This window comes from Lutra lutra, chromosome 17 (genome assembly GCF_902655055.1).
Source record: "Lutra lutra chromosome 17, mLutLut1.2, whole genome shotgun sequence".
In the NCBI taxonomy this organism is placed as follows: domain Eukaryota; kingdom Metazoa; phylum Chordata; class Mammalia; order Carnivora; family Mustelidae; genus Lutra; species Lutra lutra.
Genome location: NC_062294.1, coordinates 56,692,284 through 56,712,923, shown reverse-complemented (window position 1 = coordinate 56,712,923; position 20,640 = coordinate 56,692,284). Strand labels below are relative to the sequence as shown.

Here is a 20,640-nt window from a genome sequence, read left to right as displayed (position 1 = left end):
GCTCCTGCCGCTAGGCGCAGAAGCGGTAAGGACGAGAGGAGAGGGGACTTGTCGACCTGACGGCCCGCCGAGGACTGACCCTGCTAACTGGGGAATCGCCCTAGCCAGACGGAAGGTGCAGAGACAAGAATAAAGACGGGGGCAACTCAGACGACTCGGGAAGGAGTGAGACGAAAAAAAAAGGACTTTAAGCCGGGCGAGACTCAGGGTAGAGGTGGAGGGGGGGTGGGGAGCGGAGCCGGAAGCCGGGAACTACAAGTCCCAGAGGGCCTAGAGGCTAAGTCCCGGATGCGGTGGCCGTGAGGCCTGATGGGACAGGTAGTTTTGCGAAGGACCTAACCCAGAGGTTTGCGAGGTTGGACGTTCTGAGACCTGAGGCGCCGGGAGCGGGAGACATGGAACTGGAGCAGAGAGAGGGGTGAGTGGCTTTGGGGAAAACTACTATTCCCAAAAGGCATTACGGCTGCATCACGTACAGCCGTGTGCACTTTTCTTGGAGGGCGGATGGGGACTGTAGTTCATGCAACTGCTTTCGTTCAGCGGTCTTAGGGACCAGGGTCTGTACTCGGACATTCTGGGGGAGAAAGTTACGGCTTTGGAGTTCTGGATCTGAGAGATGACGAGGTTGGATGCCCGGCCTCTTCGGGCTTGAGTGGGGCGATGGGGGTTTGAACTTCCCGGGATCCTCTGGGAGCAAGTCTGGAAGTCTGGACCCCTGGGTCTGAGGGAGGAGGGGCTGGGGGGTCTGGACTCCTGGGTCTGAGGGAGGAGGGCCTGGGGCCTGGACTCCTGGTCTGAAGGAGCAGGGGCTGGGGGTCTGGACTCCTGGGTCTGAGGGAGGAGGGGCTGGGGGTCTGGACTCCTGGGTCTGAGGGAGGAAGGGTTGGTGGCCTGGACTCCTGGTCTGAGGAAGGAGAGGGCTGGAGGTCTGGACTCTTGGGTCTGAGGGAGGAGGGACTGGGGGTCTGGACTCTCGGGTCTGAGGGAGCAGAAGCTGGGGGCCTGGACTCCTGGGTCTGAGGGAGGAGGGCCTGGGGCCTGGACTCCTGGTCTGAGGGAGGAGGGGCTGGGGGTCTGGACTCCTGGGTCTGAGGGAGGAGGGGCTGGGGGTCTGGACTCCTGGGTCTGAGGGAGGAGGGGCTGGGGGTCTGGACTCCTGGATCTGAGGGAGCAGGGGCTGGGGGTCTGGACTCCTGGTCTCAGGGAGGAGAGAGCTGGGGGTCTGGACTCCTGGTCTGAGGAAGGAGGGGCTGGGAATCTGGACTCTCGGGTCTGAGGGAGCAGAAGGTGGGGGCCTGGACTCTTGGGTTTGAGAGAGGAGGGGCTGGGGGTCTGGACTCCTGGGTCTGAGGGAGGAGGGCCTGGGGCCTGGACTCCTGGTCTGAGGGAGCAGGGGCTGGGGGTCTGGACTCCTGGATCTGAGGGAGGAGGGGCTGGGGGTCTGGACTCCTGGGTCTGAGGGAGGAGGGGCTGGGGGTCTGGACTCCTGGGTCTGAGGGAGGAGGGGGCTGGGGTCTGGACTCCTGGTCTGAGGAAGGAGGGGCTAGGGATCTGGACTCTCGAGTCTGAGGGAGCAGAAGCTGGGGGCCTGGACTCCTGGGTCTGAGGGAGGAGGGCCTGGGGCCTGGACTCCTGGTCTGAGGGAGGAGGGGCTGGGGGTCTGGACTCCTGGGTCTGAGGGAGGAGGGGCTGGGGGTCTGGACTCCTGGGTCTGAGGGAGGAGGGGGCTGGGGTCTGGACTCCTGGTCTGAGGAAGGAGGGGCTAGGGATCTGGACTCCGGGTCTGAGGGAGCAGAAGCTGGGGGCCCGGATTCTTGGGTCTGAGGGAGGAGGGATTGGGGGTCTGGACTCCCGGGTCTGAGGGAGGAGGGGCTGGGGGCCTGGACTCTCGGGTCTGAGGGAGGAGGGGCTGGGGGTCTGGACTCCTGGGTCTGAGGGAGGAGGGGCTGGGGTCTGGACTCCTGGTCTGAGGAAGGAGGGGCTAGGGATCTGGACTCCGGGTCTGAGAGAGCAGAAGCTGGGGGCCCGGACTCTTGGGTCTGAGGGAGGAGGGATTGGGGGTCTGGACTCCCGGGTCTGAGGGAGGAGGGGCTGGGGGCCTGGACTCTCGGGTCTGAGGGAGGAGGGCCTGGGGCCTGGACTCCTGGTCTGAGGGAGCAGGGGCTGGGGGTCTGGACTCCTGGATCTGAGGGAGGAGGGGCTGGGGGTCTGGACTCCTGGGTCTGAGGGAGGAGGGGCTGGGGGTCTGGACTCCTGAGTCTGAGGGAGGAGGGGCTGGGGGTCTGGACTCCTGGGTCTGAGGGAGGAGGGGGCTGGGTATCTGGACTCCTGGTCTGAGGAAGGAGGGGCTAGGGATCTGGACTCTCGAGTCTGAGGGAGCAGAAGCTGGGGGCCTGGACTCCTGGGTCTGAGGGAGGAGGGCCTGGGGCCTGGACTCCTGGTCTGAGGGAGGAGGGGCTGGGGGTCTGGACTCCTGGGTCTGAGGGAGGAGGGGGCTGGGGTCTGGACTCCTGGTCTGAGGAAGGAGGGGCTAGGGATCTGGACTCTCGGGTCTGAGGGAGCAGAAGCTGGGGGCCTGGACTCCTGGGTCTGAGGGAGGAGGGCCTGGGGCCTGGACTCCTGGTCTGAGGGAGCAGGGGCTGGGGGTCTGGACTCCTGGATCTGAGGGAGGAGGGGCTGGGGGTCTGGACTCCTGGGTCTGAGGGAGGAGGGGCTGGGGGTCTGGACTCCTGGGTCTGAGGGAGGAGGGGCTGGGGGTCTGGACTCCCGGGTCTGAGGGAGGAGGGGCTGGGGGCCTGGACTCTCGGGTCTGAGGGAGGAGGGGCTGGGGGTCTGGACTCCTGGGTCTGAGGGAGGAGGGGCTGGGGTCTGGACTCCTGGTCTGAGGAAGGAGGGGCTAGGGATCTGGACTCCGGGTCTGAGAGAGCAGAAGCTGGGGGCCCGGACTCTTGGGTCTGAGGGAGGAGGGGCTGGGGGCCTGGACTCTCGGGTCTGAGGGAGGAGGGGCTGGGGGTCTGGACTCCCGGGTCTGAGGGAGGAGGGGCTGGGGATCTGGACTCCTGGATCTGAGGGAGGAGGGCCTGGGGGTCTGGACTCTCGGGTCTGGGGGAGGAGGGGCTGGGGGTCTGGACTCTCGGGTCTGAGGGAGGAGGGGCTGGGGGTCTGGACTCCCGGGTCTGAGGGAGGAGGGGCTGGGGATCTGGACTCCTGGATCTGAAGGAGTAGGGCCTGGGGGTCTGGACTCTCGGGTCTGGGGGAGGAGGGGCTGGGTATCTGGACTCCTGGTCTGAGGAAGGAGGGAGCTGGGCTGTGAATTCAAGGCTCCTGAACCCCCTGACCTTACAGGACCATGGCAGCTGTGGGCTTTGAAGAGTTCTCGGCGCCGCCAGGCTCGGAGTTGGCGCTGCCTCCGCTGTTTGGCGGTCACATCTTGGAGAGCGAGCTGGAGACGGAAGTGGAGTTCGTGTCTGGGGGTCTGGGCGGCTCAGGGCTCCGTGAGCGAGATGAAGAGGAAGAGGCCGCCCGCGGCCAGCATCGGCGCCAGCGGGAACTAAATCGTAGGAAGTACCAGGCACTAGGGCGGCGCTGCCGGGAGATCGAGCAGGTAGGTGAGTGCGGATTCCCCCATTTTGGGGCCCCCTAGCCAAAATTACCCCTTCCTGGTCTGCGCCTGTCTGCGGGCCAGCCTTCCCCACCTACTGAGGGAATCTTCCATTCGCGTGTCCCGTACCTGTCAGCGTCGGGCACCACGCGAGGCACCTGGAGAGCCGTGTGCGCCACCAGTGGCCCAGGTGACCAGGTCAGCTCACTGACGTTTGGAGGTGCCTCTCACGTTCCCCACTGTTCAGGCTTTTCAAGCCTCCCGTACCCCTCAAATCAGGCCCTGTGCCGCCTGAATCTGCCTTAGATCCTTCTGCTCTCCATCCCCGTGGCTCCTGTCCCAGACACACGTTCTATGAGCTGCGTCACTGCACTGGCTTCCTGGGCGAGAACCAGGAGTGCGCAGCTGGCGGGGACCAGATCTGGAAAGACTGGGAATGCTGGGGCATGACGTTGGGTGTTGTTCTGTTATTTAAGTGAGGGGGAGCTGTCGGAAGGTTTCCGATGGGGGAGGGGCAGGGTCGGGGCTGGGTGTATGGAAGACTGAGCTCGGTCGTACCCGCTGTGAGCGCGTAGCACAAACTGGGTGCTGGGTAACGAAATACAGTCACAGCTCCGCGGGCCACAGGTGCGAGATCCGGCTGTCAGCAGGTGTCAGCGGGGCTGGTTCCTTCTGGGGCCCCGGGGCTGGGAGGGGACACGGGGAAGAACCTGCTACCCACATCTCTCCTTGCATTGGGTAGTTGCTGGTAATCACTGCTGCTTCCCGACCAGTGGATCTCTGTCTTCATGTTCACGTGGCGTTCCCCCTGGGTGTGCCTGTCCATGCCCCAGTTTCCTCCTCGTGTGAGGACCTGGGCCCACTTACTGACCTCATTTCACTTGATTATCTCTACGAAGACCCTATGTCGAGAGAAGGTTGCGTTCTGAGGTACTGGGAGTTAGGACTCCACGACGTTTTGGGGGACACCATCCAACCCCTATCGGTGGTGTTGGGGCGCTGGGGACGATGGGAGGCTGGTGTCGTGGTGTGAGCCGGAGCAGGAGTCAGGAGACAGAGCCGGTGGAGAACAAGGATGGACATTCAAGTCCTCTTCAGATGCAGAGCGTACCAGGCTGTCTGGAGCAGGACAGAGGTTTGCGCTGACAGACAGCAGAGAGGATCACGCACAGAGTGGGAGCAGGGCGAGTGCTTGGAGCAGGTCTGCTCCGTGTATGAGAATGTACTCCCCAGAGGCTACACCCCATGGCCAGCCACTCCTGCACACCCAGTGACAACTAGGAGGTTCACAGGACAGTCTGCCGCATGGTTTCATATGTGCACACGTGCAGGGGTGTGATAGACAGTAGGGGACAAGTCGGACGTGACACACACCAGATACTCTATTTCCGGCACGAGGCGGCTGTCAGCCCCACCCCGTCCTCAGCTCACCCCAGCCTCCTTCCCTCCTCCAGCACCCCTCTTACCTCTTCTCTCCCTGGTGACTTCCACCATAGCAGGGACATTTCATCCCTGGCATTGTGTTCACACGGCTCCTCGGTACACGGGTGGGGACCTCAGAGCGACCACGGTCACACAGGAGCACCCACTGTGTGCCAGGCCTGCCCTGGGCTTCACACACAGGACGTTTCAGGAAGCCCCACTACCTCTGCCTGCCCCCGCACTCCCCGAGCTGGCAGCGGGACCCTGAGCCCCATTTAACACATGGATCCTGAGGTCCAAAGGGACTCAACCGTTTGCTCAGATGGAGCGGGCACTGGAGTTCCTGCTCGGTCCTCCCCGTCCGGGTGGGCGGTGGCCTGATTCCTCTTTTACAAACACAGGCTCAGCAAGGGTCTAGGTGACTCACCCAAGGGCACGCAGCTGGAAGGGGCAGGCTGGGCTTCCAACCCAGGTCTTTCTGACCCAGGGTAGTACCCGCTCATTCGTGTCCCGGCCCGCACACCTCTCTGCTGGCCCTGACGTCCCCACTGCCTGCCTCATCTCCAGCAAGTGGGCCTGCCTGCGTGGCGCCCGTTTGCACTTTCCACAGCGGAAGTCGTGCGGGAAGTCACGCGTTCAGCAAATACTGATGGGGCACCCCTGCCGCCAGGTTCTGCTCAGCATCGGACCGGGCACAGGCCCTGTCCTTTGGAGCTTGGGGTCTGGTGGGGGAGGCAGACGGTGAGCAGGGGAAGTGGATAGGCTAGAAGGCAGTGAGGAGCGTTGTAAGGGAAACTGAGGCAGAAAGGAGTGGCTGAGGGCGTGAGGAGGGGAGAGGGTGTTGCAGTGTAGCGGGAGGTCCCTGAGGAGGTAACCTCTGAGGCCGACCTGAGGGAGGGAGCTATGCAGGCATGTGGGAAGGCCCCCAGGACAGGGGGAGGCCAGCTGGGGAGCAGCGGAGGCGAGGGAGAGGAGCAGGGAGGGAGTGGGTGCAGCGGGCCCTGGAGGCCGTGGGGCTGGGTCCACCGCAAGAGGAAGTGAGCAGAGTCTGGGTGACTTGAGCCTTCTGTCCCCCTGCAGGTGAACGAGCGGGTCCTGAACAGGCTCCATCAGGTGCAGAGGATAACACGGCGACTTCAGCAGGAGCGGAGGTAACCCCTCGCCCCCCCCCCCCCCGGCCCGTGCCTCTGCCCCCAGCCACTTTTCCCGCCCACTCTCAAGCTTCTTGTGGGCTTCCGTCTGCCCAGGCCTTGCAGGGAAGGGGATGAGTGAGGGCCGAGCCAGGGTGGGGAGGCAGGTCCGCTCCCTTTGAATGGGGTGCGCAGCAGAACACATCAGGACGGAGGCCCTCGCGTGGTGTCAGGCAGTTTGCCATGTGCCTCTCAGCGAGCAACAGCCCATTTCCCGTCTCAGCTGAGGTGGGTAATGCCACAATCTCGTGGCTGCTGAGGGTTGAACAGGAGCTCAGGGGAGGGCATGAGCCCAACCCAGAGCCTCTCGCCACAGGCTGTGTCCCATGTCCCCATGTCTGTGGAATGCATCCAGCTGCTCAGCCAGTTCTCCCCGACACCCACCTGACCCACAGGAGGCGCCTGCTCTCACCCACCTGCTTCCCCTGCCTCCTCGCCATTCCTCCTCACCCCAGGACCCAGGGCTCGGCCCTGGGTCCCCCCGTGTGCACACCTCCGCTGTCCAGCACGGTAGCCCCAGGTGGCGACTTAACCCGACTTCGTTAAACTTGAAATCTAACATCGGTCCAAGTAAATCTTAATTCACTGGCGTGAAAGAAAGTTCCACGCCTCTGTTCATGTGCTCGGCAGCCGCCAGTGGCGATTTTTACCCAAACTGAGATGAAATGAAAACTTCCATCCTGCCGTGGCGCTCGCCACACGGTAGCTCAGTACCACATGTGACAACTGACATCGAACCCCAAATAGAGGACCTCAAAAAGTCAGTTCCTCCGTGGCTCTTGCCACATGCCAGGGGCTCCATGATGGCAACAGGTGGCCAGTGGCTACGTAGCGTGTCACATGGGAACGGGACGTTTGTGTCCTCACAGGAGGTTCTGTGTGCCCTTCCAGAAAGTCTCGCAGCACCACGGTCCTTTGACTCCCGTCTGCAGGTCTTTGAACTGTGTCCCTTTGTTAGCCGCCCACTGGACTGTGGCTTCAGGTCCCCTCACATGCACGCGAAGCTAGGCCTGACCTCGCTCCCTGCCCCCAGTCCGCTCCCCCTCAGAGAACGGACCCTCCCAGCTGCTTCTCTCTCTCACCTCCTCGCCCGATGCACCCTTGGAACAGACCCAGGAGGCCAGCACCCTGGGCCGAGGGACTGGGCTCCTCACCCCACGCGAGCCTTACTTGTGCTGGCCTCCCTGACCCTCCGCAGGCTCCTGCCACACACCCCGGCCAAACCTTTTCCCCCAGTTGTACCACTAGCCAAGATTCTCTCCTACAGTAAAACCAAGAGAGTTTATGGAAGGGAAGGCTGGCCTTTCTGGTTCAAACATCCGAAGTTCGGGAGGGCGTCTGCACATGCTAAAGTTCCCTTAACTGTACAGATCAGTCAGGGTGATCGTGCCTTCGGAACGGTCCACCTGGAGCTCAGCCCCGTGCTTCTCGGTGTGGCCCCTGGACCAGGGACCTGGGAACTACCTGGGGACTTGTCACAAATCCAGGTTCCAAGGCCTCACCCCAGACCTACTGTGTTAGAAATGCGGGGGGTGGCCGGGAAGCGTTCTAAAGTTTAAGACATGCCACTGTGTAAAAACTACATGGCCATTCCCCCAAATTTAAAAACAATTACCCTACGGTGTAGCAATGCCACCTATCCGTAAGCCCCCCAGAAGAGTTGAAAAAAGGGGTCACTGATGTGTCTGCCCACGATCATAACCGTATTCACGAAGCGGAAGCATCGAGGGTCTATCTGGGTGGATGGAGAATCCAGGGTGGTCCCCATGGAGGAGGACCACCCACTCTCAGAAGGGGTGCCGCGCCACGAACCGCGAAGACATCGTGCTGAGTGCAGTGGGCCAGTCCCAGCAGGACAAACACTGTGTGATCGCACTCTGGTGAGGGCTGACGATCACGGAGCCAGACAGGAGAGCGGTGGCCACTAGAGGCAGGGACGTGGGGAGCTGTTTAATTTGGGGAGGATGGAGAGTCCTGGAGACAGATGGGGGTGATGGCTGCACAAAGTGTGAATGTGCTTAATCCACCGAGCTGGACACTTGACTGTGGTGGCAAATGCCGTGTTAGGTGTATCCTACCACAATTTTAAAAATTCTTTTTTCAAAAGTTTAAAAAAAAAAAAAAAGAGGAAAGGCAAGATAGACCAAGTCACTTCTCTGTTCAGAACCCTGTAGGGAGTCCCACCTGAGTCAGAGCCAGAATTATCCTACAACGGCCAATAAGGAAGGCCCTTTGTCCCAGCACACATGCTGCTCCTGCTCAGGGCCTCGGCACTGGCACTGGCTCTTCCTCCCGTGCCACTCCCTCACCTCAGTGAGGCATCCCCCACCATCTTTTGGAGGTTCCAGCCCTCTTCCGGGTATCCCGTGTCTGCCTGCCTAGCTTGCTGTGTGTTGATGTGCTGATGTCCCCCGAGATCAGTAGGCACAGGGGATTTTGTGTGGTTCCCCGATGTAGCACTAGGCGGAGAACCCCTGTGAGCCCGTGGGACACACACCCAGTAAGAGACTGGACACATGGGGCGTGTGAAGAGCTCCGCCGGGGTGCTGGCCCCCAGGCAACACTCAGAGCTTACAAAATCCCCAGCGTTCTTAGAAGCAGGCACAGGGGGGAAGCAGAGAAGGCAGTCCCCGCAGGAGGGCTCCGCACCCATCTTTCTCTTGCCCTCCTGTTACTGATAAGGACACCGGCTGACCGTGGAATGTAGGCCAAGCACTAGGAGATGCCCCTTCTACCTACCCTGTCACCCAACCCCGCTCAGGGTTGTCCTGTCCTGTTGACAAAGCAGGAAACAGGTGCAGAGAGGTCCCCTTATCTGGCCCAGGGTCCCGCGGGCTGCTCAGATACTTGGCGCCCAGGTCTCAGACTTGGAAGCTCCGAATCTTCTGGGTCTGTGGGTCCAGGGCAACCTTGGCTTCAGAGCCAGGGCTGGGCTGTGGGGTGTCCCTTTCCCCACCCACCAGACGCTGAGGTTGCAACCCTGGTGGCCTCCGGACACAGGTTCCTCATGAGAGTGCTGGACGCTTATGGCGATGACTACCGCGCCAGCCAGCTGACCATCGTCCTGGAGGTGAGTGCGGCCTCCAGGCAGGCCAGGGAGGCAGGGGGAGCGGGGGCCGGGCACCAGGACAGAGCCTTCACCGGCTCCCCCTTCTCCCCACCAGGATGAGGGCAGCCAGGGCACAGATGCCCCCACCCCTGGCAATGCTGAAAATGAGCCTCCAGAGAAAGAGGGCCTGTCCCCGCCCCGAAGGACACCTGCACCCCCAGAACCCAGCAGCCCGACCCCCGGTGAGGGGCCCAGTGGACGCAAGAGGCGGCGAGCGCCCCGGGACGGACGCCGAGCGGGAGCCGTGTTGAGTCCAGAGCTGGCCCCGGTGCAGGTGGGACCAGGGCTCCTGGGTTTGGCAACAGTGCTGTGGGGGCTGGGGACCACTGGGGAAAGGAGGTAGGGCTGGAATGGTTGGGGCGGGTAGGGATGGAGGAAAAGCTGGGAAAAGCCAGGCGAGGGCTCTGGTGGAAAAGGAGAGAGACCTGGAGGAGGCTGGGGGGAGCAGGAAAGAGGACTAGAGCAGAGAGGGAGGGACAGCCGGAGGCCACTGGTGGAAGGGAAGGCGGGAGTGCCGGGGTTTTCGCCCCGGTGCACAGGGGAAGCCTGCTCACGCCTGCTCCTCTCCCCCAGATTAAGGTCGAGGAAGACTTTGGCTTTGAAGCAGATGAGGCCCTGGACTCCAGCTGGGTTTCTCGGGGGCCAGACAAACTGCTACCGTACCCCACCCTAGCCAGCCCTCCCTTTGACTGACCCCCACCCCCAATAAACTGACCCCCACAAATGCCTTGGCCGTCTACTGTTTCCACCTGTGCTCACACACGAGCTGATTCTGGGGTTGCTTTTCGCATTTTATTGACTACAGGGGAGGGGCCTCCTCCGTGTCACCGGGGGTGCTCACAAGTTCTTCAGCCACTCCAAGCTGGGGCCCTGGGGGTCCTGAGGGTGGCTGGGCACGTCAGGCATGTTCCCATCATCCCGGACGGGCACTGTGGGGCAGGAGGGCGGGCCACTGAGACCAGCAGATCTTGGGAGGCTCCTAAAGGCTAGTCTGTCTGTTCATATTCAAAGAGGGAAAGGGAACCCCAGGGGAGAGAGGGGACACAGAGAAGCAGGATGATAGAGACCTAGAGGCATGGGAAAGCACAGAGAGAGGCAGAATGACGAAAATCCAGAAAGGAATACAAATGTGGAATGACAACAGAAACTCAACAGAAGTGTGAAAACAGGAAATGAGTTTTACGGCACATGGACTAGATCTCAGAAGAAAGAAGAAAGTCCACCCCACACTGCAGATTCTCAGACGGCGGCAGAGGAAAGACAGTTGCGGTTACCCCCCAACCCCACCTCCCACTTGGAGCCAGTTCTTGCTCCCACTCACCTGGATAGTTGTAGGGCGTGACCTGGTTGATCATGGCGGCGTATTTGGTGAAGGGGCTGAAAGCCGGCAGAATTATAGCTGTGGAGAGACAAGGGTGAGCCAGGGGAGGGGGCGGCTTTCAGGCGGGAGTGGGAGGGGAAGGGGCAGAAGCAAAACCTTGGCAAACTATGAGTCAAATACATGGGAGGAGGGGAGCAGGGAGTTCCTGACCCTCCAGGAGACCCCCTGGCGTTATGGGATCCCCGTTTACCAGCAGGAGAGGAGATGGGAGCCAGCAATTCAAGGACACATGGGATCTAGAGGGCGGGGGAGCCATGGGGGTGGTCACAGTATTCAGTGCATGTGCAGAAGGGGTCAGGGAGCAGAGGGCGGTGCTGAGGGGAGTGCTCTAGGAATTCTCCAGAAGAATCATGAACTGTTACAAACTGAGGAAGGGAGGGCTGTAGGAGGACTAGTCGCTGGGAAATTACAGTCCGCCCAGGGTGGGAGCCAGGAGTCTGGGGGGTAGGGGGTAAGAGCAAAGTTCCAGGCGACACTGTCCGATAGAATCGTGAGAGCCACACCTTAGTTTTACGCCTTCTAACAGCCACATTAAAAATAAAGTTGAAAACACATCAATTTTTAAAATGATTTAAGCCAGCATAGGGGAAACGTTTCAACGTATGATTGAAAGAAGCGGAGATATCTTGTAGACTTGTCACCCTCTCCGCAATCCAGCGCGTCCTTTCCACGAGCGGAGTGTACCAGCTCAATTCCTAGGAGCTGCGCTTCAGGCGCTCAGCGGCCAGGGTGGCCCGTGGCTGCCGGCAGGGACAACAGCTCTCCAACCTCACCCGCGGCGTGTGACCCACAGACCGGCCGCGCCGACAAGATCTGGGGGCCCGGGGGATGGGCCGCGTCCCCGACCCCAGCCCAGCCCCGCGCAGTGACAGCCTGCGTCCTAGCGACCTCCCGCCCCTGACAGCGCGGGCTGCCCCGATCTAGGACAGCGCCTGTCCACAGAACCGCGGAGGGATTTTCACAGCACACGGATTCCCCTGCGCCACCGCCACCCCACGAGCTCCCCACCGAGCGTGGAGGGGGCGAGGGTGAAAGACGGGGAGCATCTGGACACTTATTTCGCTCAGGTGGTTTCAGGGCACAGCGGGGCAGAGAACCTATCCTTGGGGAGTCGGGTTGGTGTGCCCGGGGTGGGAAGGAGCGCGCTGGTGAAGGGGTCCTAATATTCGGGATGGGGTGGGCAAGAGGGCGTCGTGGGGGGGGGGGGCGACACACGATGGGGCCACGGAACGTGGAGGGGTACAGGATGGAACTCTAGTGGGGAGCACGGGGCCTTAGGGCACGGTGGGGGCGATGCACGCTCACGCACCGAGGCTCCCGATGGTGAAGGACGCGACCAGCACCGGCTCCTTGGCCCAGGCTTCCTTGAGGAAGGTGGCGAGTCCTGGAGGGGCGGGGGAAGAGGGTCACCCCAGCAGGGGACGACTCCGGTGACCTCTAACCCTCCCGCGCCGCCCCTGCCCTGGAGAAGCCCTCTCGTGACCTCGGCACCCCCTCCGGCCAGGACCCCACCGCCTCCACGGAGGTTCCGCCGTGCCCCAGCCCCAGCACTATCGGGGCTCCCGGAACCACCGGACCCCGCGCGCCCGCGGCCGCCCTCACTTACTCCCGGCCATCTTGGTCGCAGCGTCGGCGGCCGCCGCGAGCCAGCGCGCGGAGCACTCTGGGAATTGTGGTCCCTGCTCCAGAGTCTTCGCTCTCCGAGTCTGCGCGAGAGCCCTGGCACGGAACTACGGTCCAGGGCGGGGCGGGGGGGTGGGGGTGGGTGGGGGACGAGGGCGCGAAGCACTCTGGGAGTTGTGGTCCCCGCGCGCCAGCCTCAGCCCGCTGAGTCTGCGCGTGCGCACTGGAGAAGAACAGCTGTCAGAAGCGGTCGCGGAAACGCCGGCGGCGCTGCAGAATTAAACGCCGACCTGTCTCCTCACCCAGGAGTCCAGCCTGAGGTGTGCTCCATCCAAGCCACGGCCCATCCAAGGCGGAATGCAACAGTCCTCATTTTAGAGTTTACTCACGAAGGCCCGTTTCACAGACGGAGAAACGGAGGCCGGGCGAGGACAGATGACACTATCATTTGCGGTCGCAGCTCAACATCAGTTCGTCCTGGAAGCTTTCACTCTCGTCCCAGAGGGTCAGGGGTCGTCTGTGGATCCTCTCAGCGCCACCTGTGACTTCTAGGGTCGCTCACTTTTTTTGTAACCCAGCTGGTCCGCCTGTCTTTAATTCAGACTGGGTGCTGCGCTAGGGCATTAATAGGGTCTGACGCCTCTCTGTGCCCCCAAAGTAGCGCCGCACAGGGTCTGGTACATAATACGTGCTACTTTCTAGTCTTTTTTTTTTTTTTTTTTAAGCTTAATTGATGAACACAACTGGTTATGACTGCCCTTTCTCCCAGGTTTTTCCGCAGCACCATGGGGCTGTGACACAGTCTCCCAGAGGCCCCCACTTCCCTCCTCCCTTCCTTAAACAGAGCTCTGGCTCTGGCTCTCGGACATTGCATTTCCTGAGAGGTGAGACGGCACAGCTGAGCCCTGGCTCCTGCTTCTGCTCCAGCCGAGATCTGCCCGCCATGGCTCTGGTGCTGATCCTCCAGCTCCTGACCCTCTGTGAGCCACCGCCCCCTTCTCCCTGGGTCTCAGGCTGATTGGGGTGCAGAGAGACAGGCTCTGGGGACCTGGACACCCTGAGTAGGGAGGGGGAAAGGAAGAGGGCTACTGACTCTCCCTGGGACAGGTGCACCGTGGTCAGGCAGCCCAAGCTGAAGGTTTGGAATTCTAGACCGGAATAAGGGGACAGGACCTAGATCCTTGGGTCCTATCAAGGAAGGACACGTGGGTCCTGAATTCCTGTTCCTGGACAAGGAGACTGGGGGCAGCATTTTCTGGGTGTTGAGGCAGGAGGGTGCTAAGGACCTGAACTCCTGGGGATAGCAAGTAGAGTCCGAGATTTCAGAGCAGGAAGAGATGGAGCCAGAACACCTGGATCTCTGGGAAAGGAGGGAGCTGGTGACCCAGACTCCTGATGCCCAGGGAGAAGAAACTGTGGGCTCCGATTATTGCCTTCTGGAAAAGGGGGAGTCCAGAGGTCTGAACACTGGGTGTAGAGGCAAGAGGCGGCTGGGGCCAGACTTCAGGCTTCTGAAGTAGGTGGGGATTACGAGCCTTGAGTTAGAGCTACTGAGAGAGGACATATGGGTTAGATTCCCGTTTCCCAGAGGAAGGATTTAGATTCCTGAGTTTGCAGCGAGGTAGGACGGGGAGAAGCCTAGCGCTCTGAAAAGACTCAGCTCCTCCACCTTCTACAGGGCCTCTGTGTCATGGAGACGTCACTCCAGCTGGTGAGTAATATCACCCACTCACCTACAAGCTGCTAGAAGCCCATTTCCAGTTACTCACATTTTATTCTGGTGCTCCGCCTCACCTCAGGTTTCCATATTTCCCTCCCTCTCCTCTCTTCTCTCATCTTTTCCTTCCCTCCCCTCCTTCCTTTCTTTCCTTATCTTACTTCCTTTAGTGACCAGCATAGGTGGGTAGAGAAGACCATGAACTTTGGAGCTAAAGAGACCTAAGCTGGAACCCCACTTTCACCATGTTATTCATTTACAGCTTTGAACGAACCACTGCTTGCTACTCAGTTTCCTTCTCTGTGAAATGGGCTGTTGTGAGGATTTACTAAAACCACCCACGTGTACGGGGCGCCCAGCTGGCTCAGTCCGTGCAGCATGTGACTCTTGATCTTGGGGTTGTGAGTTGGAGCCCCATGTTGGGTGTAGAGATTACTTAAAAAAATAAAAGTATTTAATGAATTTTTTAAAATCACATGTGTAAAACCCTTGCCTCAAAGCTTGGCACAGTGTGGGGCTCAAGAAATAGGACCTCTGGCAATGCCAATTATTCCCCCATTTGGAAGCCCATTTCCACCAGAGTAGGATCATTCACCCGGAAAGAGCCTTGAGTTTCTTTCCAGGTCTTCTGACTGGTGAGATCTCTGTCTCTCAAACCTCCCCACTACACCACAACTTCAAATAAAAATCTCCTGGAAAACCACTGATACCTTAGCTATCAATTTGTTTTATTTTTTAAAAGATTTTATTTATTGTTTGACAGACAGAGATCACAAGTAGGCAGAGAGGCAGGCGGGGGTGGGGTGGGGGAGGCAGGCTCCCCACTGAGCAGAGAGCCCCATGCTGGGCTCCATCCCAGGACCCAAGGATCATGACCTGAGCCGAAGGCAGAGGCTTTAACCCACTGAGCCACCCAGGGCGCCCCAGCTACCAATTTATTTTAAGTTATTATTTTTAAAGCTAAAGCTAACATATATTCATGGTTTAGAACATGATTCCCAAAGGACATATAACCTCCCTCTTCCCCTTCCTCATCTTCCTTAAATAAGTTCTAAATCCTTACAAGACATTTCCATGCATTCAGACGCATACATATATTTATATACTCCCTTGTTTTCTTGCCAAGGCAAAATGATATTTCATGACACATTGTTCTGCACGTTTTTCACTTTACAATCTCTCTTGGAGATGTGGCCATATCGTTATAATTAACTGCATGGTTTTTTTTTTTTTTTTTTCAAAAGATTTTTATTTATTTATTTGACAGACAGAGATCAAAAGTAGGCAGAGAGGCAGGCAGAGAGAGAGAGGGGAGGAAGCAGGCTCCCCGATGAGCAGAGAGCCCCATGCTGGGCTCCATCCCAGGACCCTGGGATCATGACCTGAACAGAAGGCAGAGGCTTTAACCCACCGAGCCACGCAGGTGCCCCTAACTGCATGTTTTTAACAGCTACGGAACATTTGCCGCTGTGTAGCTGGGGTCTAGTTGGCCCTCTTCATGCATAGTTAGGTTGTTTCCCATGTCCTTCCCCAGCCCCACGCCAGTCAGCGCCTCAGTGAGTCCTCCAGTGTGAGCTTTCTGTGCTGGTGTACGTACTGTTGTCTAGCATGAAACGGTGGAATCATGAGGGTATGCCCTTCGTGTATTTAGACAGAAAGGAATAAACCGCTTTCTCAAAAGGTACACTCAAGTGTACCTACCTACCTGTTTCACCGTGTCTTCACCCAAATAGAATATAAACCATTATTTTAAGTTTTGACAACCTGATAGGCAAAAAAAAAAACCCTGTTGTTTTAATTTTTTTTTAATGATTGCTAGTAACATTAAGCAACTTCCCCCCCTCCCCGTGTGTTTTCACCTATTGGACTTCCTCTTCTGTGCCCTGCCTGATTCACGTGTTTTGTCCAATTTTCAACTCGGCTGGGTTTGGGATTTCTTTCTATACTCTTAATCTATGTGATGAATGAATGAGTCCTTTCTGCCTGTGATGTTGCTTGTCGTCTAGCTCCATTTGTCTATTCTCCTACACAACTTTAAAATTTTGCAGTCATCAAATTAACCTTGTCTCTTCTGAATTTTTTGTTTTATGTTTTAAGATCGCTTTCTCCATCCCCAGGACGAATGCATTTTCCTATATTTTCTTCCAATACTTTTACAGTAAAATAAAACAATATAGGTCTTTAATTAACCTGGAATTGGTTTGGGGGAATTTGGTCTGGAATTTGGTCTGAGGTAGGGCTATACCTTCTCTTTTGTTTTATTTTTTTCTCATAAAGATAGAAAGTTTTGGCAACTACTGAAATATGTTGACCATGTCACAAATAGTCTGAAGAGCATTTAAAATTTCAGATTTCTGGGACCCAATCCCTTAACACTATGTTTAAAAACCATGGGGTGAAGCTCAGTAGTTGCCCAGCTATGCTCCTTTGCAGCAAGGGCTGCCAACCCCTGACTGGGGTCCACCATCTCCCCTATTTTAGAAGCAGGAAACTAAGGATGAGAAGGAGGAAGGGGCTGCCCCAGGTGATTCTCTTCCCACCCCCATCTCCTCAGGCTCCCAGGAAGCCCACGGACCCAGCAGCCCTGTTAATTCAGTCCCCCCAGCCTTATCCCTCAAGCCATCGCTGGGGGCTCAGCCTGCCGCAATTGTAACCCCTGGGGTCAATGTGACCTTGAGGTGCCGGGCACCTCAACCTGCCTGGAGGTTTGCACTCTTCAAGTCTGGGGAGATCACCCCTGTGCTGTACCGGGATGTGTCCATGGAGCTGGCAGAGTTCTTCCTGGAGGAGGTGACCCCAGCCCAGGGGGGCAGTTACCACTGCTGCTACAGGAATCCAGGCTGGAATCTGGGTGTCTGGTCTCACCCCAGCGATACGCTGGAACTGCTGGTCACAGGTGAGGTCCTGGCAGGGGTGGGGGGGTGGGAAGAAGGGACTTTGGGGTGTGATGAGGGATGGAGAAGGAGGAACGGAGAAATACAGGGAGAGATATAGTGAAAGAGACATACAGAGACCGACTTGTACGAGGACCCAGAGCAACAAGATCTATTAGGGAGAGAGAGAGAACTGGAGAAAGGGGTGATCCTTAACCTGGGGACTGTGCTCCCCAGGTGACCTTTCTGGCAATATCTGGGGACACTGTTGGTTGTCACTACCACCAGAGACGCTGCAAAACATCCAACAATGCACAGGACAGTCCCCATCCCCACCCCCTACAACAAAGAATTATCCAGATTTGAGCGCTGAGGTTAGGAAACCTTGGGAGAAACCCAGAACACCGGAAGCAATTCCAGAGGCCGCCTCTGAGATCCAGATAGTGAAACACGCAGGACCGGACTCAGGAAGAGAATTTTGGTGAGGCTCCCCGGCCAAGAGAGAAAAGGGGACATCCAGGGAGAGAAAGAGCCACAGAGTAAGGTGCACTTGGGGACAAGACACACAGGGAGCCAGGGACAAGGATGCAAAGGGCACAGAGACCGACAGGGAGGCAGAGACACTGTGGGAGACACTGGCAGAGATAAAGAGAGACACGATGGGGGGAGGTAGTGCAGAGTGAGGTACAGGCTAGGGGGCCGGTGACGGGACTGAGGGAGAGAGGGCAGGAGGGAGGGAATGAGGAGGGAGGTGGGGGACAGGGCGCGGGAGGAGGGGCGGGAGCGAAGCGGGGCGAAGGTCCCGCGGCGCAGGGCCACGCCAGCGCTCGCCCCGGTCCGTGCCCCTCGCAGACCAGCTCCCGCCCCCGTCGCTGGTGGCGCTGCCCGGGCCGGTGGTGGCGCCCGGAGCCAACGTGAGCCTGCGCTGCGCGGGCCGCCTGCGGGGCATGAGCTTCGCGCTGTACCGCGCGGGCGAGGCGGCGCCGCTGCAGTACCGCGACTCGACCGAGCCCTGGGCCGACTTCCCGCTGCCCGGCGCCCGCGCGCCCGGCACCTACAGCTGCTACTACCACACGCCGTCCTCCCCGTACGTGCTGTCGCTGCGCAGCGAGCCGCTGGTCATCCGCGCCGACCACGGTGAGAGCGGCGCGCCCCGCCCCGGCCCCTGCTCCGCAGCCCTGGGTCCGACCCCGGTGCTCCCTGCTCCCCAGCCCGGGGGGTCCGACCCCGGTGCCTCCCTGTTCCCCAGCCCGGGCGGTCCGACCCCGGTGCCTCCCTGCTCCGCAGCCCAGGGGGTCCGACCCCGGTGCCTCCCTGCTCCCCAGCCCCGGGGGTCCGACCCCGGTGCCTCCCTGCTCCCCAGCCCCGGGGGTCCGACCCCGGTGCCTCCCTGCTCCCCAGCCCCGGGGGTCCGACCCCGGTGCCTCCCTGCTCCGCAGCCCGGGGGGTCCGACCCCGGTGCCTCCCTGCTCCGCAGCCCGGGGGGTCCGACCCCGGTGCCTCCCTGCTCCGCAGCCCGGGGGTTCCGACCCCGGTGCTCCCTGCTCCCCAGCCAGGGGGGTCCGACCCCGGTGCCTCCCTGCTCCCCAGCCCGGGGGGTCCGACCCAGGTGCCTCCCTGCTCCGCAGCCCGGGGGGTCCGAGCCCGGTGCCTCCCTGTTCCCCAGCCCGGGGGTTCCGACCCCGGTGCCTCCCTGCTCGGCAGCCCGGGGGGTCCGAGCCTGGTGCCTCCCTGTTCCCCAGCCCGGGGGTCCGACCCCGGTTCCTCCCTGTTCCCCAACCCAGGGGTCCGAGCCCCAGCCTCTCTCCCTGCTTCCCAACCTGGGGGTCAGGACCCTACCCCCCTCCTCCCCAAATCCAGGAGTCCAGGACCCCTGCCCCTATCCACTACAACTTTGAGACTGGGAGCTGTGTCCCCAGTCTCACCCTGGAGGCTGGAGACCCAGATGGCGGGCCCAGACCGTGGGTTCCGGAGCCAAGGCCTCTCCCTTGCCGTCCTGCAGGCTCAGGATCCTTGGACTACAGGCAGGGCAACGTCCTCCGTCTGGGACTGGCCGGCCTGGTGCTCATCTCTCTGGGCACACTGATCATTCTTGACTGGCGCAGCCAGAACCATGCCCCAGGTGTCAGGCCCTGAGCCCCAGAGGACTGGATACAGATGCCTGCAGTGTGAGAAGACCTCCCAGAGACCAGGATTCCTGGGGTTGGACTGGCCCTCCCAAGAGCCGCACAGTCCCTCTGGCTGTGCCCAGCTTCTGGGTCATAATAAGCTTCCTAAAGTGTGTTCTAGCTCCCTTCTGGGTCATTCTTCTAGTAGGTCAGTGGAAGGCTCTATCCGTGGTTAAGGCTTCCTGGTCACAAGGCCTGGGTTCGATTCCCAGTGCCAGCCACCGCTCACTCACTGGATTATTAAGAAAGAGACCTTTCCCAAGTCTCAGTTGCACTGATTGTAAAATGGGCTCACTGATAATGCCCACTTCTTAATCTTGTTGTAGGATAAAGTGGGCAATACAGGCAAAGCCCTTAAAAGTGACTGGCCCATAGTAAATGCTCAATAAATGTTAGCTATCCTGTATCTGCGGTTTCATCTGGGCTGGAATGAAGTTAGTTAGCTCTTTTTCTCCCCCTCCACCGCACAGGAAAAGCTGAACCTTTAAGCAATTCACTGCCACTTCCTTCATGACATCATGGCAAACCTCTTCCAAACCCCTCCTCAGTCCTTCCCCAAAGGGAGACCGAGATCAGATCAAGGACAACTTCTTCCCTATTTAAAGCTTCATTTGCATGCAGTGCAGGCTGTTTTCCGGAGCTGTCATTATGATTAAGTGGAGTCCATTGTCAAGGCAAGAGCAAGGGCAGTGTGTGCCCTAGAGCTCTGACCTGGACACTTACACTGATGCCTAGCCTGCTTCCCATGGCTCTTGGTGGCCTCCACAGTTGTAAAGATAATGCAAACCCTTCCCCCCTTGCAGCCTGTTTGCTCTCCCCTCCTGCCTCTCTTTCTGGAAGGCCTGACTACATTCAGTTTCTCCAGAGTTTATTATTTAACTTCTGTTTTAATCTTGGTAACTCAGAATCCTTTAACATCCTCATACACACATTTTCGGTCTCTAAGCACCTCTTACTGCTCCTTTCTTGCTTTATACCTAATTTTGATGGAGCATACATCCTCTTCTACTGTTACTAAATTTTCCACCGTCCTCTCCTCCTCTCCCCACTTTATGAAGGAGAGGATGCCTTCCATTTTTTGGAAAGCCCCTCCAGGGGGATGGAATAGCCTTGAGCTATCTACAGACCCTCCTGAGTTTTTATCCCTGAAAGAGGAAGGGAAGTATCTACAATGTTGGTTGGAGATAACCAAACAAGATAACTTCTCCCCAACATGTGGAGAGAGATCAGAAAAGCTCAGGTCAGCAGTTTTAACCTATCCTGCCCAGCCCCCTTTTGGGGAGACATGAGCAGGAAGCAAAGCTTACATCACAGCCCTGTACACAGATCCATTTACATCTATAAACTAGAGCTCGAGTTCTATGAAGCCATATCCACATTTTATTATAATCCACTTTATTAAAAATGCTGATCATGATTCTCTTCACTGATGGAGCAGCTCCCTAACACCCACGATGAGACACGATTTGAGGAAGTTGAGCAATATTTGTTGGTGTTCTTTGGTTACAGAAACTGATCTCTGGACTTGTGTAAAGACTGGGAAATTCAAAATACAG

The 20,640-nt window shown here is 58.8% G+C and overlaps 3 protein-coding genes across 4 annotated transcripts; 2 read left to right on the top strand and 1 right to left on the bottom strand.

Moving 5' to 3' along the window:
* The first annotated feature begins 5 nt into the window (after window positions 1–5).
* Window positions 6–10,044, top strand: TFPT (TCF3 fusion partner). Its single transcript, XM_047710393.1, has 6 exons — window positions 6–418; window positions 3,346–3,604; window positions 6,104–6,174; window positions 9,214–9,283; window positions 9,378–9,596; window positions 9,896–10,044. The coding sequence occupies exons 1-6, from the start codon at window positions 396–398 to the stop codon at window positions 10,013–10,015; spliced, it is 762 nt and encodes a 253-aa protein (XP_047566349.1). The 5' UTR covers window positions 6–395; the 3' UTR covers window positions 10,016–10,044.
* A 48-nt stretch (window positions 10,045–10,092) lies between these two features.
* Window positions 10,093–12,465, bottom strand: NDUFA3 (NADH:ubiquinone oxidoreductase subunit A3). Of its 2 annotated transcripts, none has more exons than XM_047710399.1 (4): window positions 12,310–12,462; window positions 12,013–12,087; window positions 10,644–10,721; window positions 10,093–10,251 (listed from the first exon to the last, which is right to left on the bottom strand). In XM_047710399.1, the coding sequence occupies exons 1-4, from the start codon at window positions 12,317–12,319 to the stop codon at window positions 10,160–10,162; spliced, it is 255 nt and encodes an 84-aa protein (XP_047566355.1). In that variant the 5' UTR covers window positions 12,320–12,462; the 3' UTR covers window positions 10,093–10,159. The 2 variants fall into 2 exon arrangements, with proteins under 2 accessions (XP_047566355.1, XP_047566356.1); XM_047710400.1 differs by lacking the exon at window positions 10,093–10,251 and adding an exon at window positions 10,313–10,389 and having other exon boundaries at window positions 12,310–12,465.
* A 518-nt stretch (window positions 12,466–12,983) lies between these two features.
* Window positions 12,984–19,475, top strand: OSCAR (osteoclast associated Ig-like receptor). Its single transcript, XM_047710370.1, has 5 exons — window positions 12,984–13,306; window positions 14,005–14,037; window positions 16,598–16,939; window positions 17,769–18,053; window positions 18,919–19,475. Exons 1-5 carry the CDS (start codon window positions 13,060–13,062, stop codon window positions 19,050–19,052), a joined length of 1,041 nt encoding a protein of 346 aa, XP_047566326.1. The 5' UTR covers window positions 12,984–13,059; the 3' UTR covers window positions 19,053–19,475.
* Window positions 19,476–20,640: the final 1,165 nt, after the last annotated feature.

Coding starts and splice junctions, on each gene's coding strand:
- NDUFA3 (XM_047710399.1), bottom strand. Junction 10,722..12,012: donor CTTCACCATCGGGAGCCTCG/GTGCGTGAGCGT, acceptor GTCTCTCCACAG/CTATAATTCTGCCGGCTTTC. Junction 10,252..10,643: donor CACGCCCTACAACTATCCAG/GTGAGTGGGAGC, acceptor CCTGCCCCACAG/TGCCCGTCCGGGATGATGGG.
- TFPT (XM_047710393.1), top strand. CDS start 396: ATGGAACTGGAGCAGAGAGAGGG. Junction 419..3,345: donor GAACTGGAGCAGAGAGAGGG/GTGAGTGGCTTT, acceptor CTGACCTTACAG/GACCATGGCAGCTGTGGGCT. Junction 9,284..9,377: donor AGCTGACCATCGTCCTGGAG/GTGAGTGCGGCC, acceptor TCTCCCCACCAG/GATGAGGGCAGCCAGGGCAC.
- OSCAR (XM_047710370.1), top strand. CDS start 13,060: ATGAACACAACTGGTTATGACTGCCCTTTCTCCCAGGTTTTTCCGCAG. Junction 13,307..14,004: donor CCTCCAGCTCCTGACCCTCT/GTGAGCCACCGC, acceptor CACCTTCTACAG/GGCCTCTGTGTCATGGAGAC. Junction 18,054..18,918: donor GGTCATCCGCGCCGACCACG/GTGAGAGCGGCG, acceptor GCCGTCCTGCAG/GCTCAGGATCCTTGGACTAC.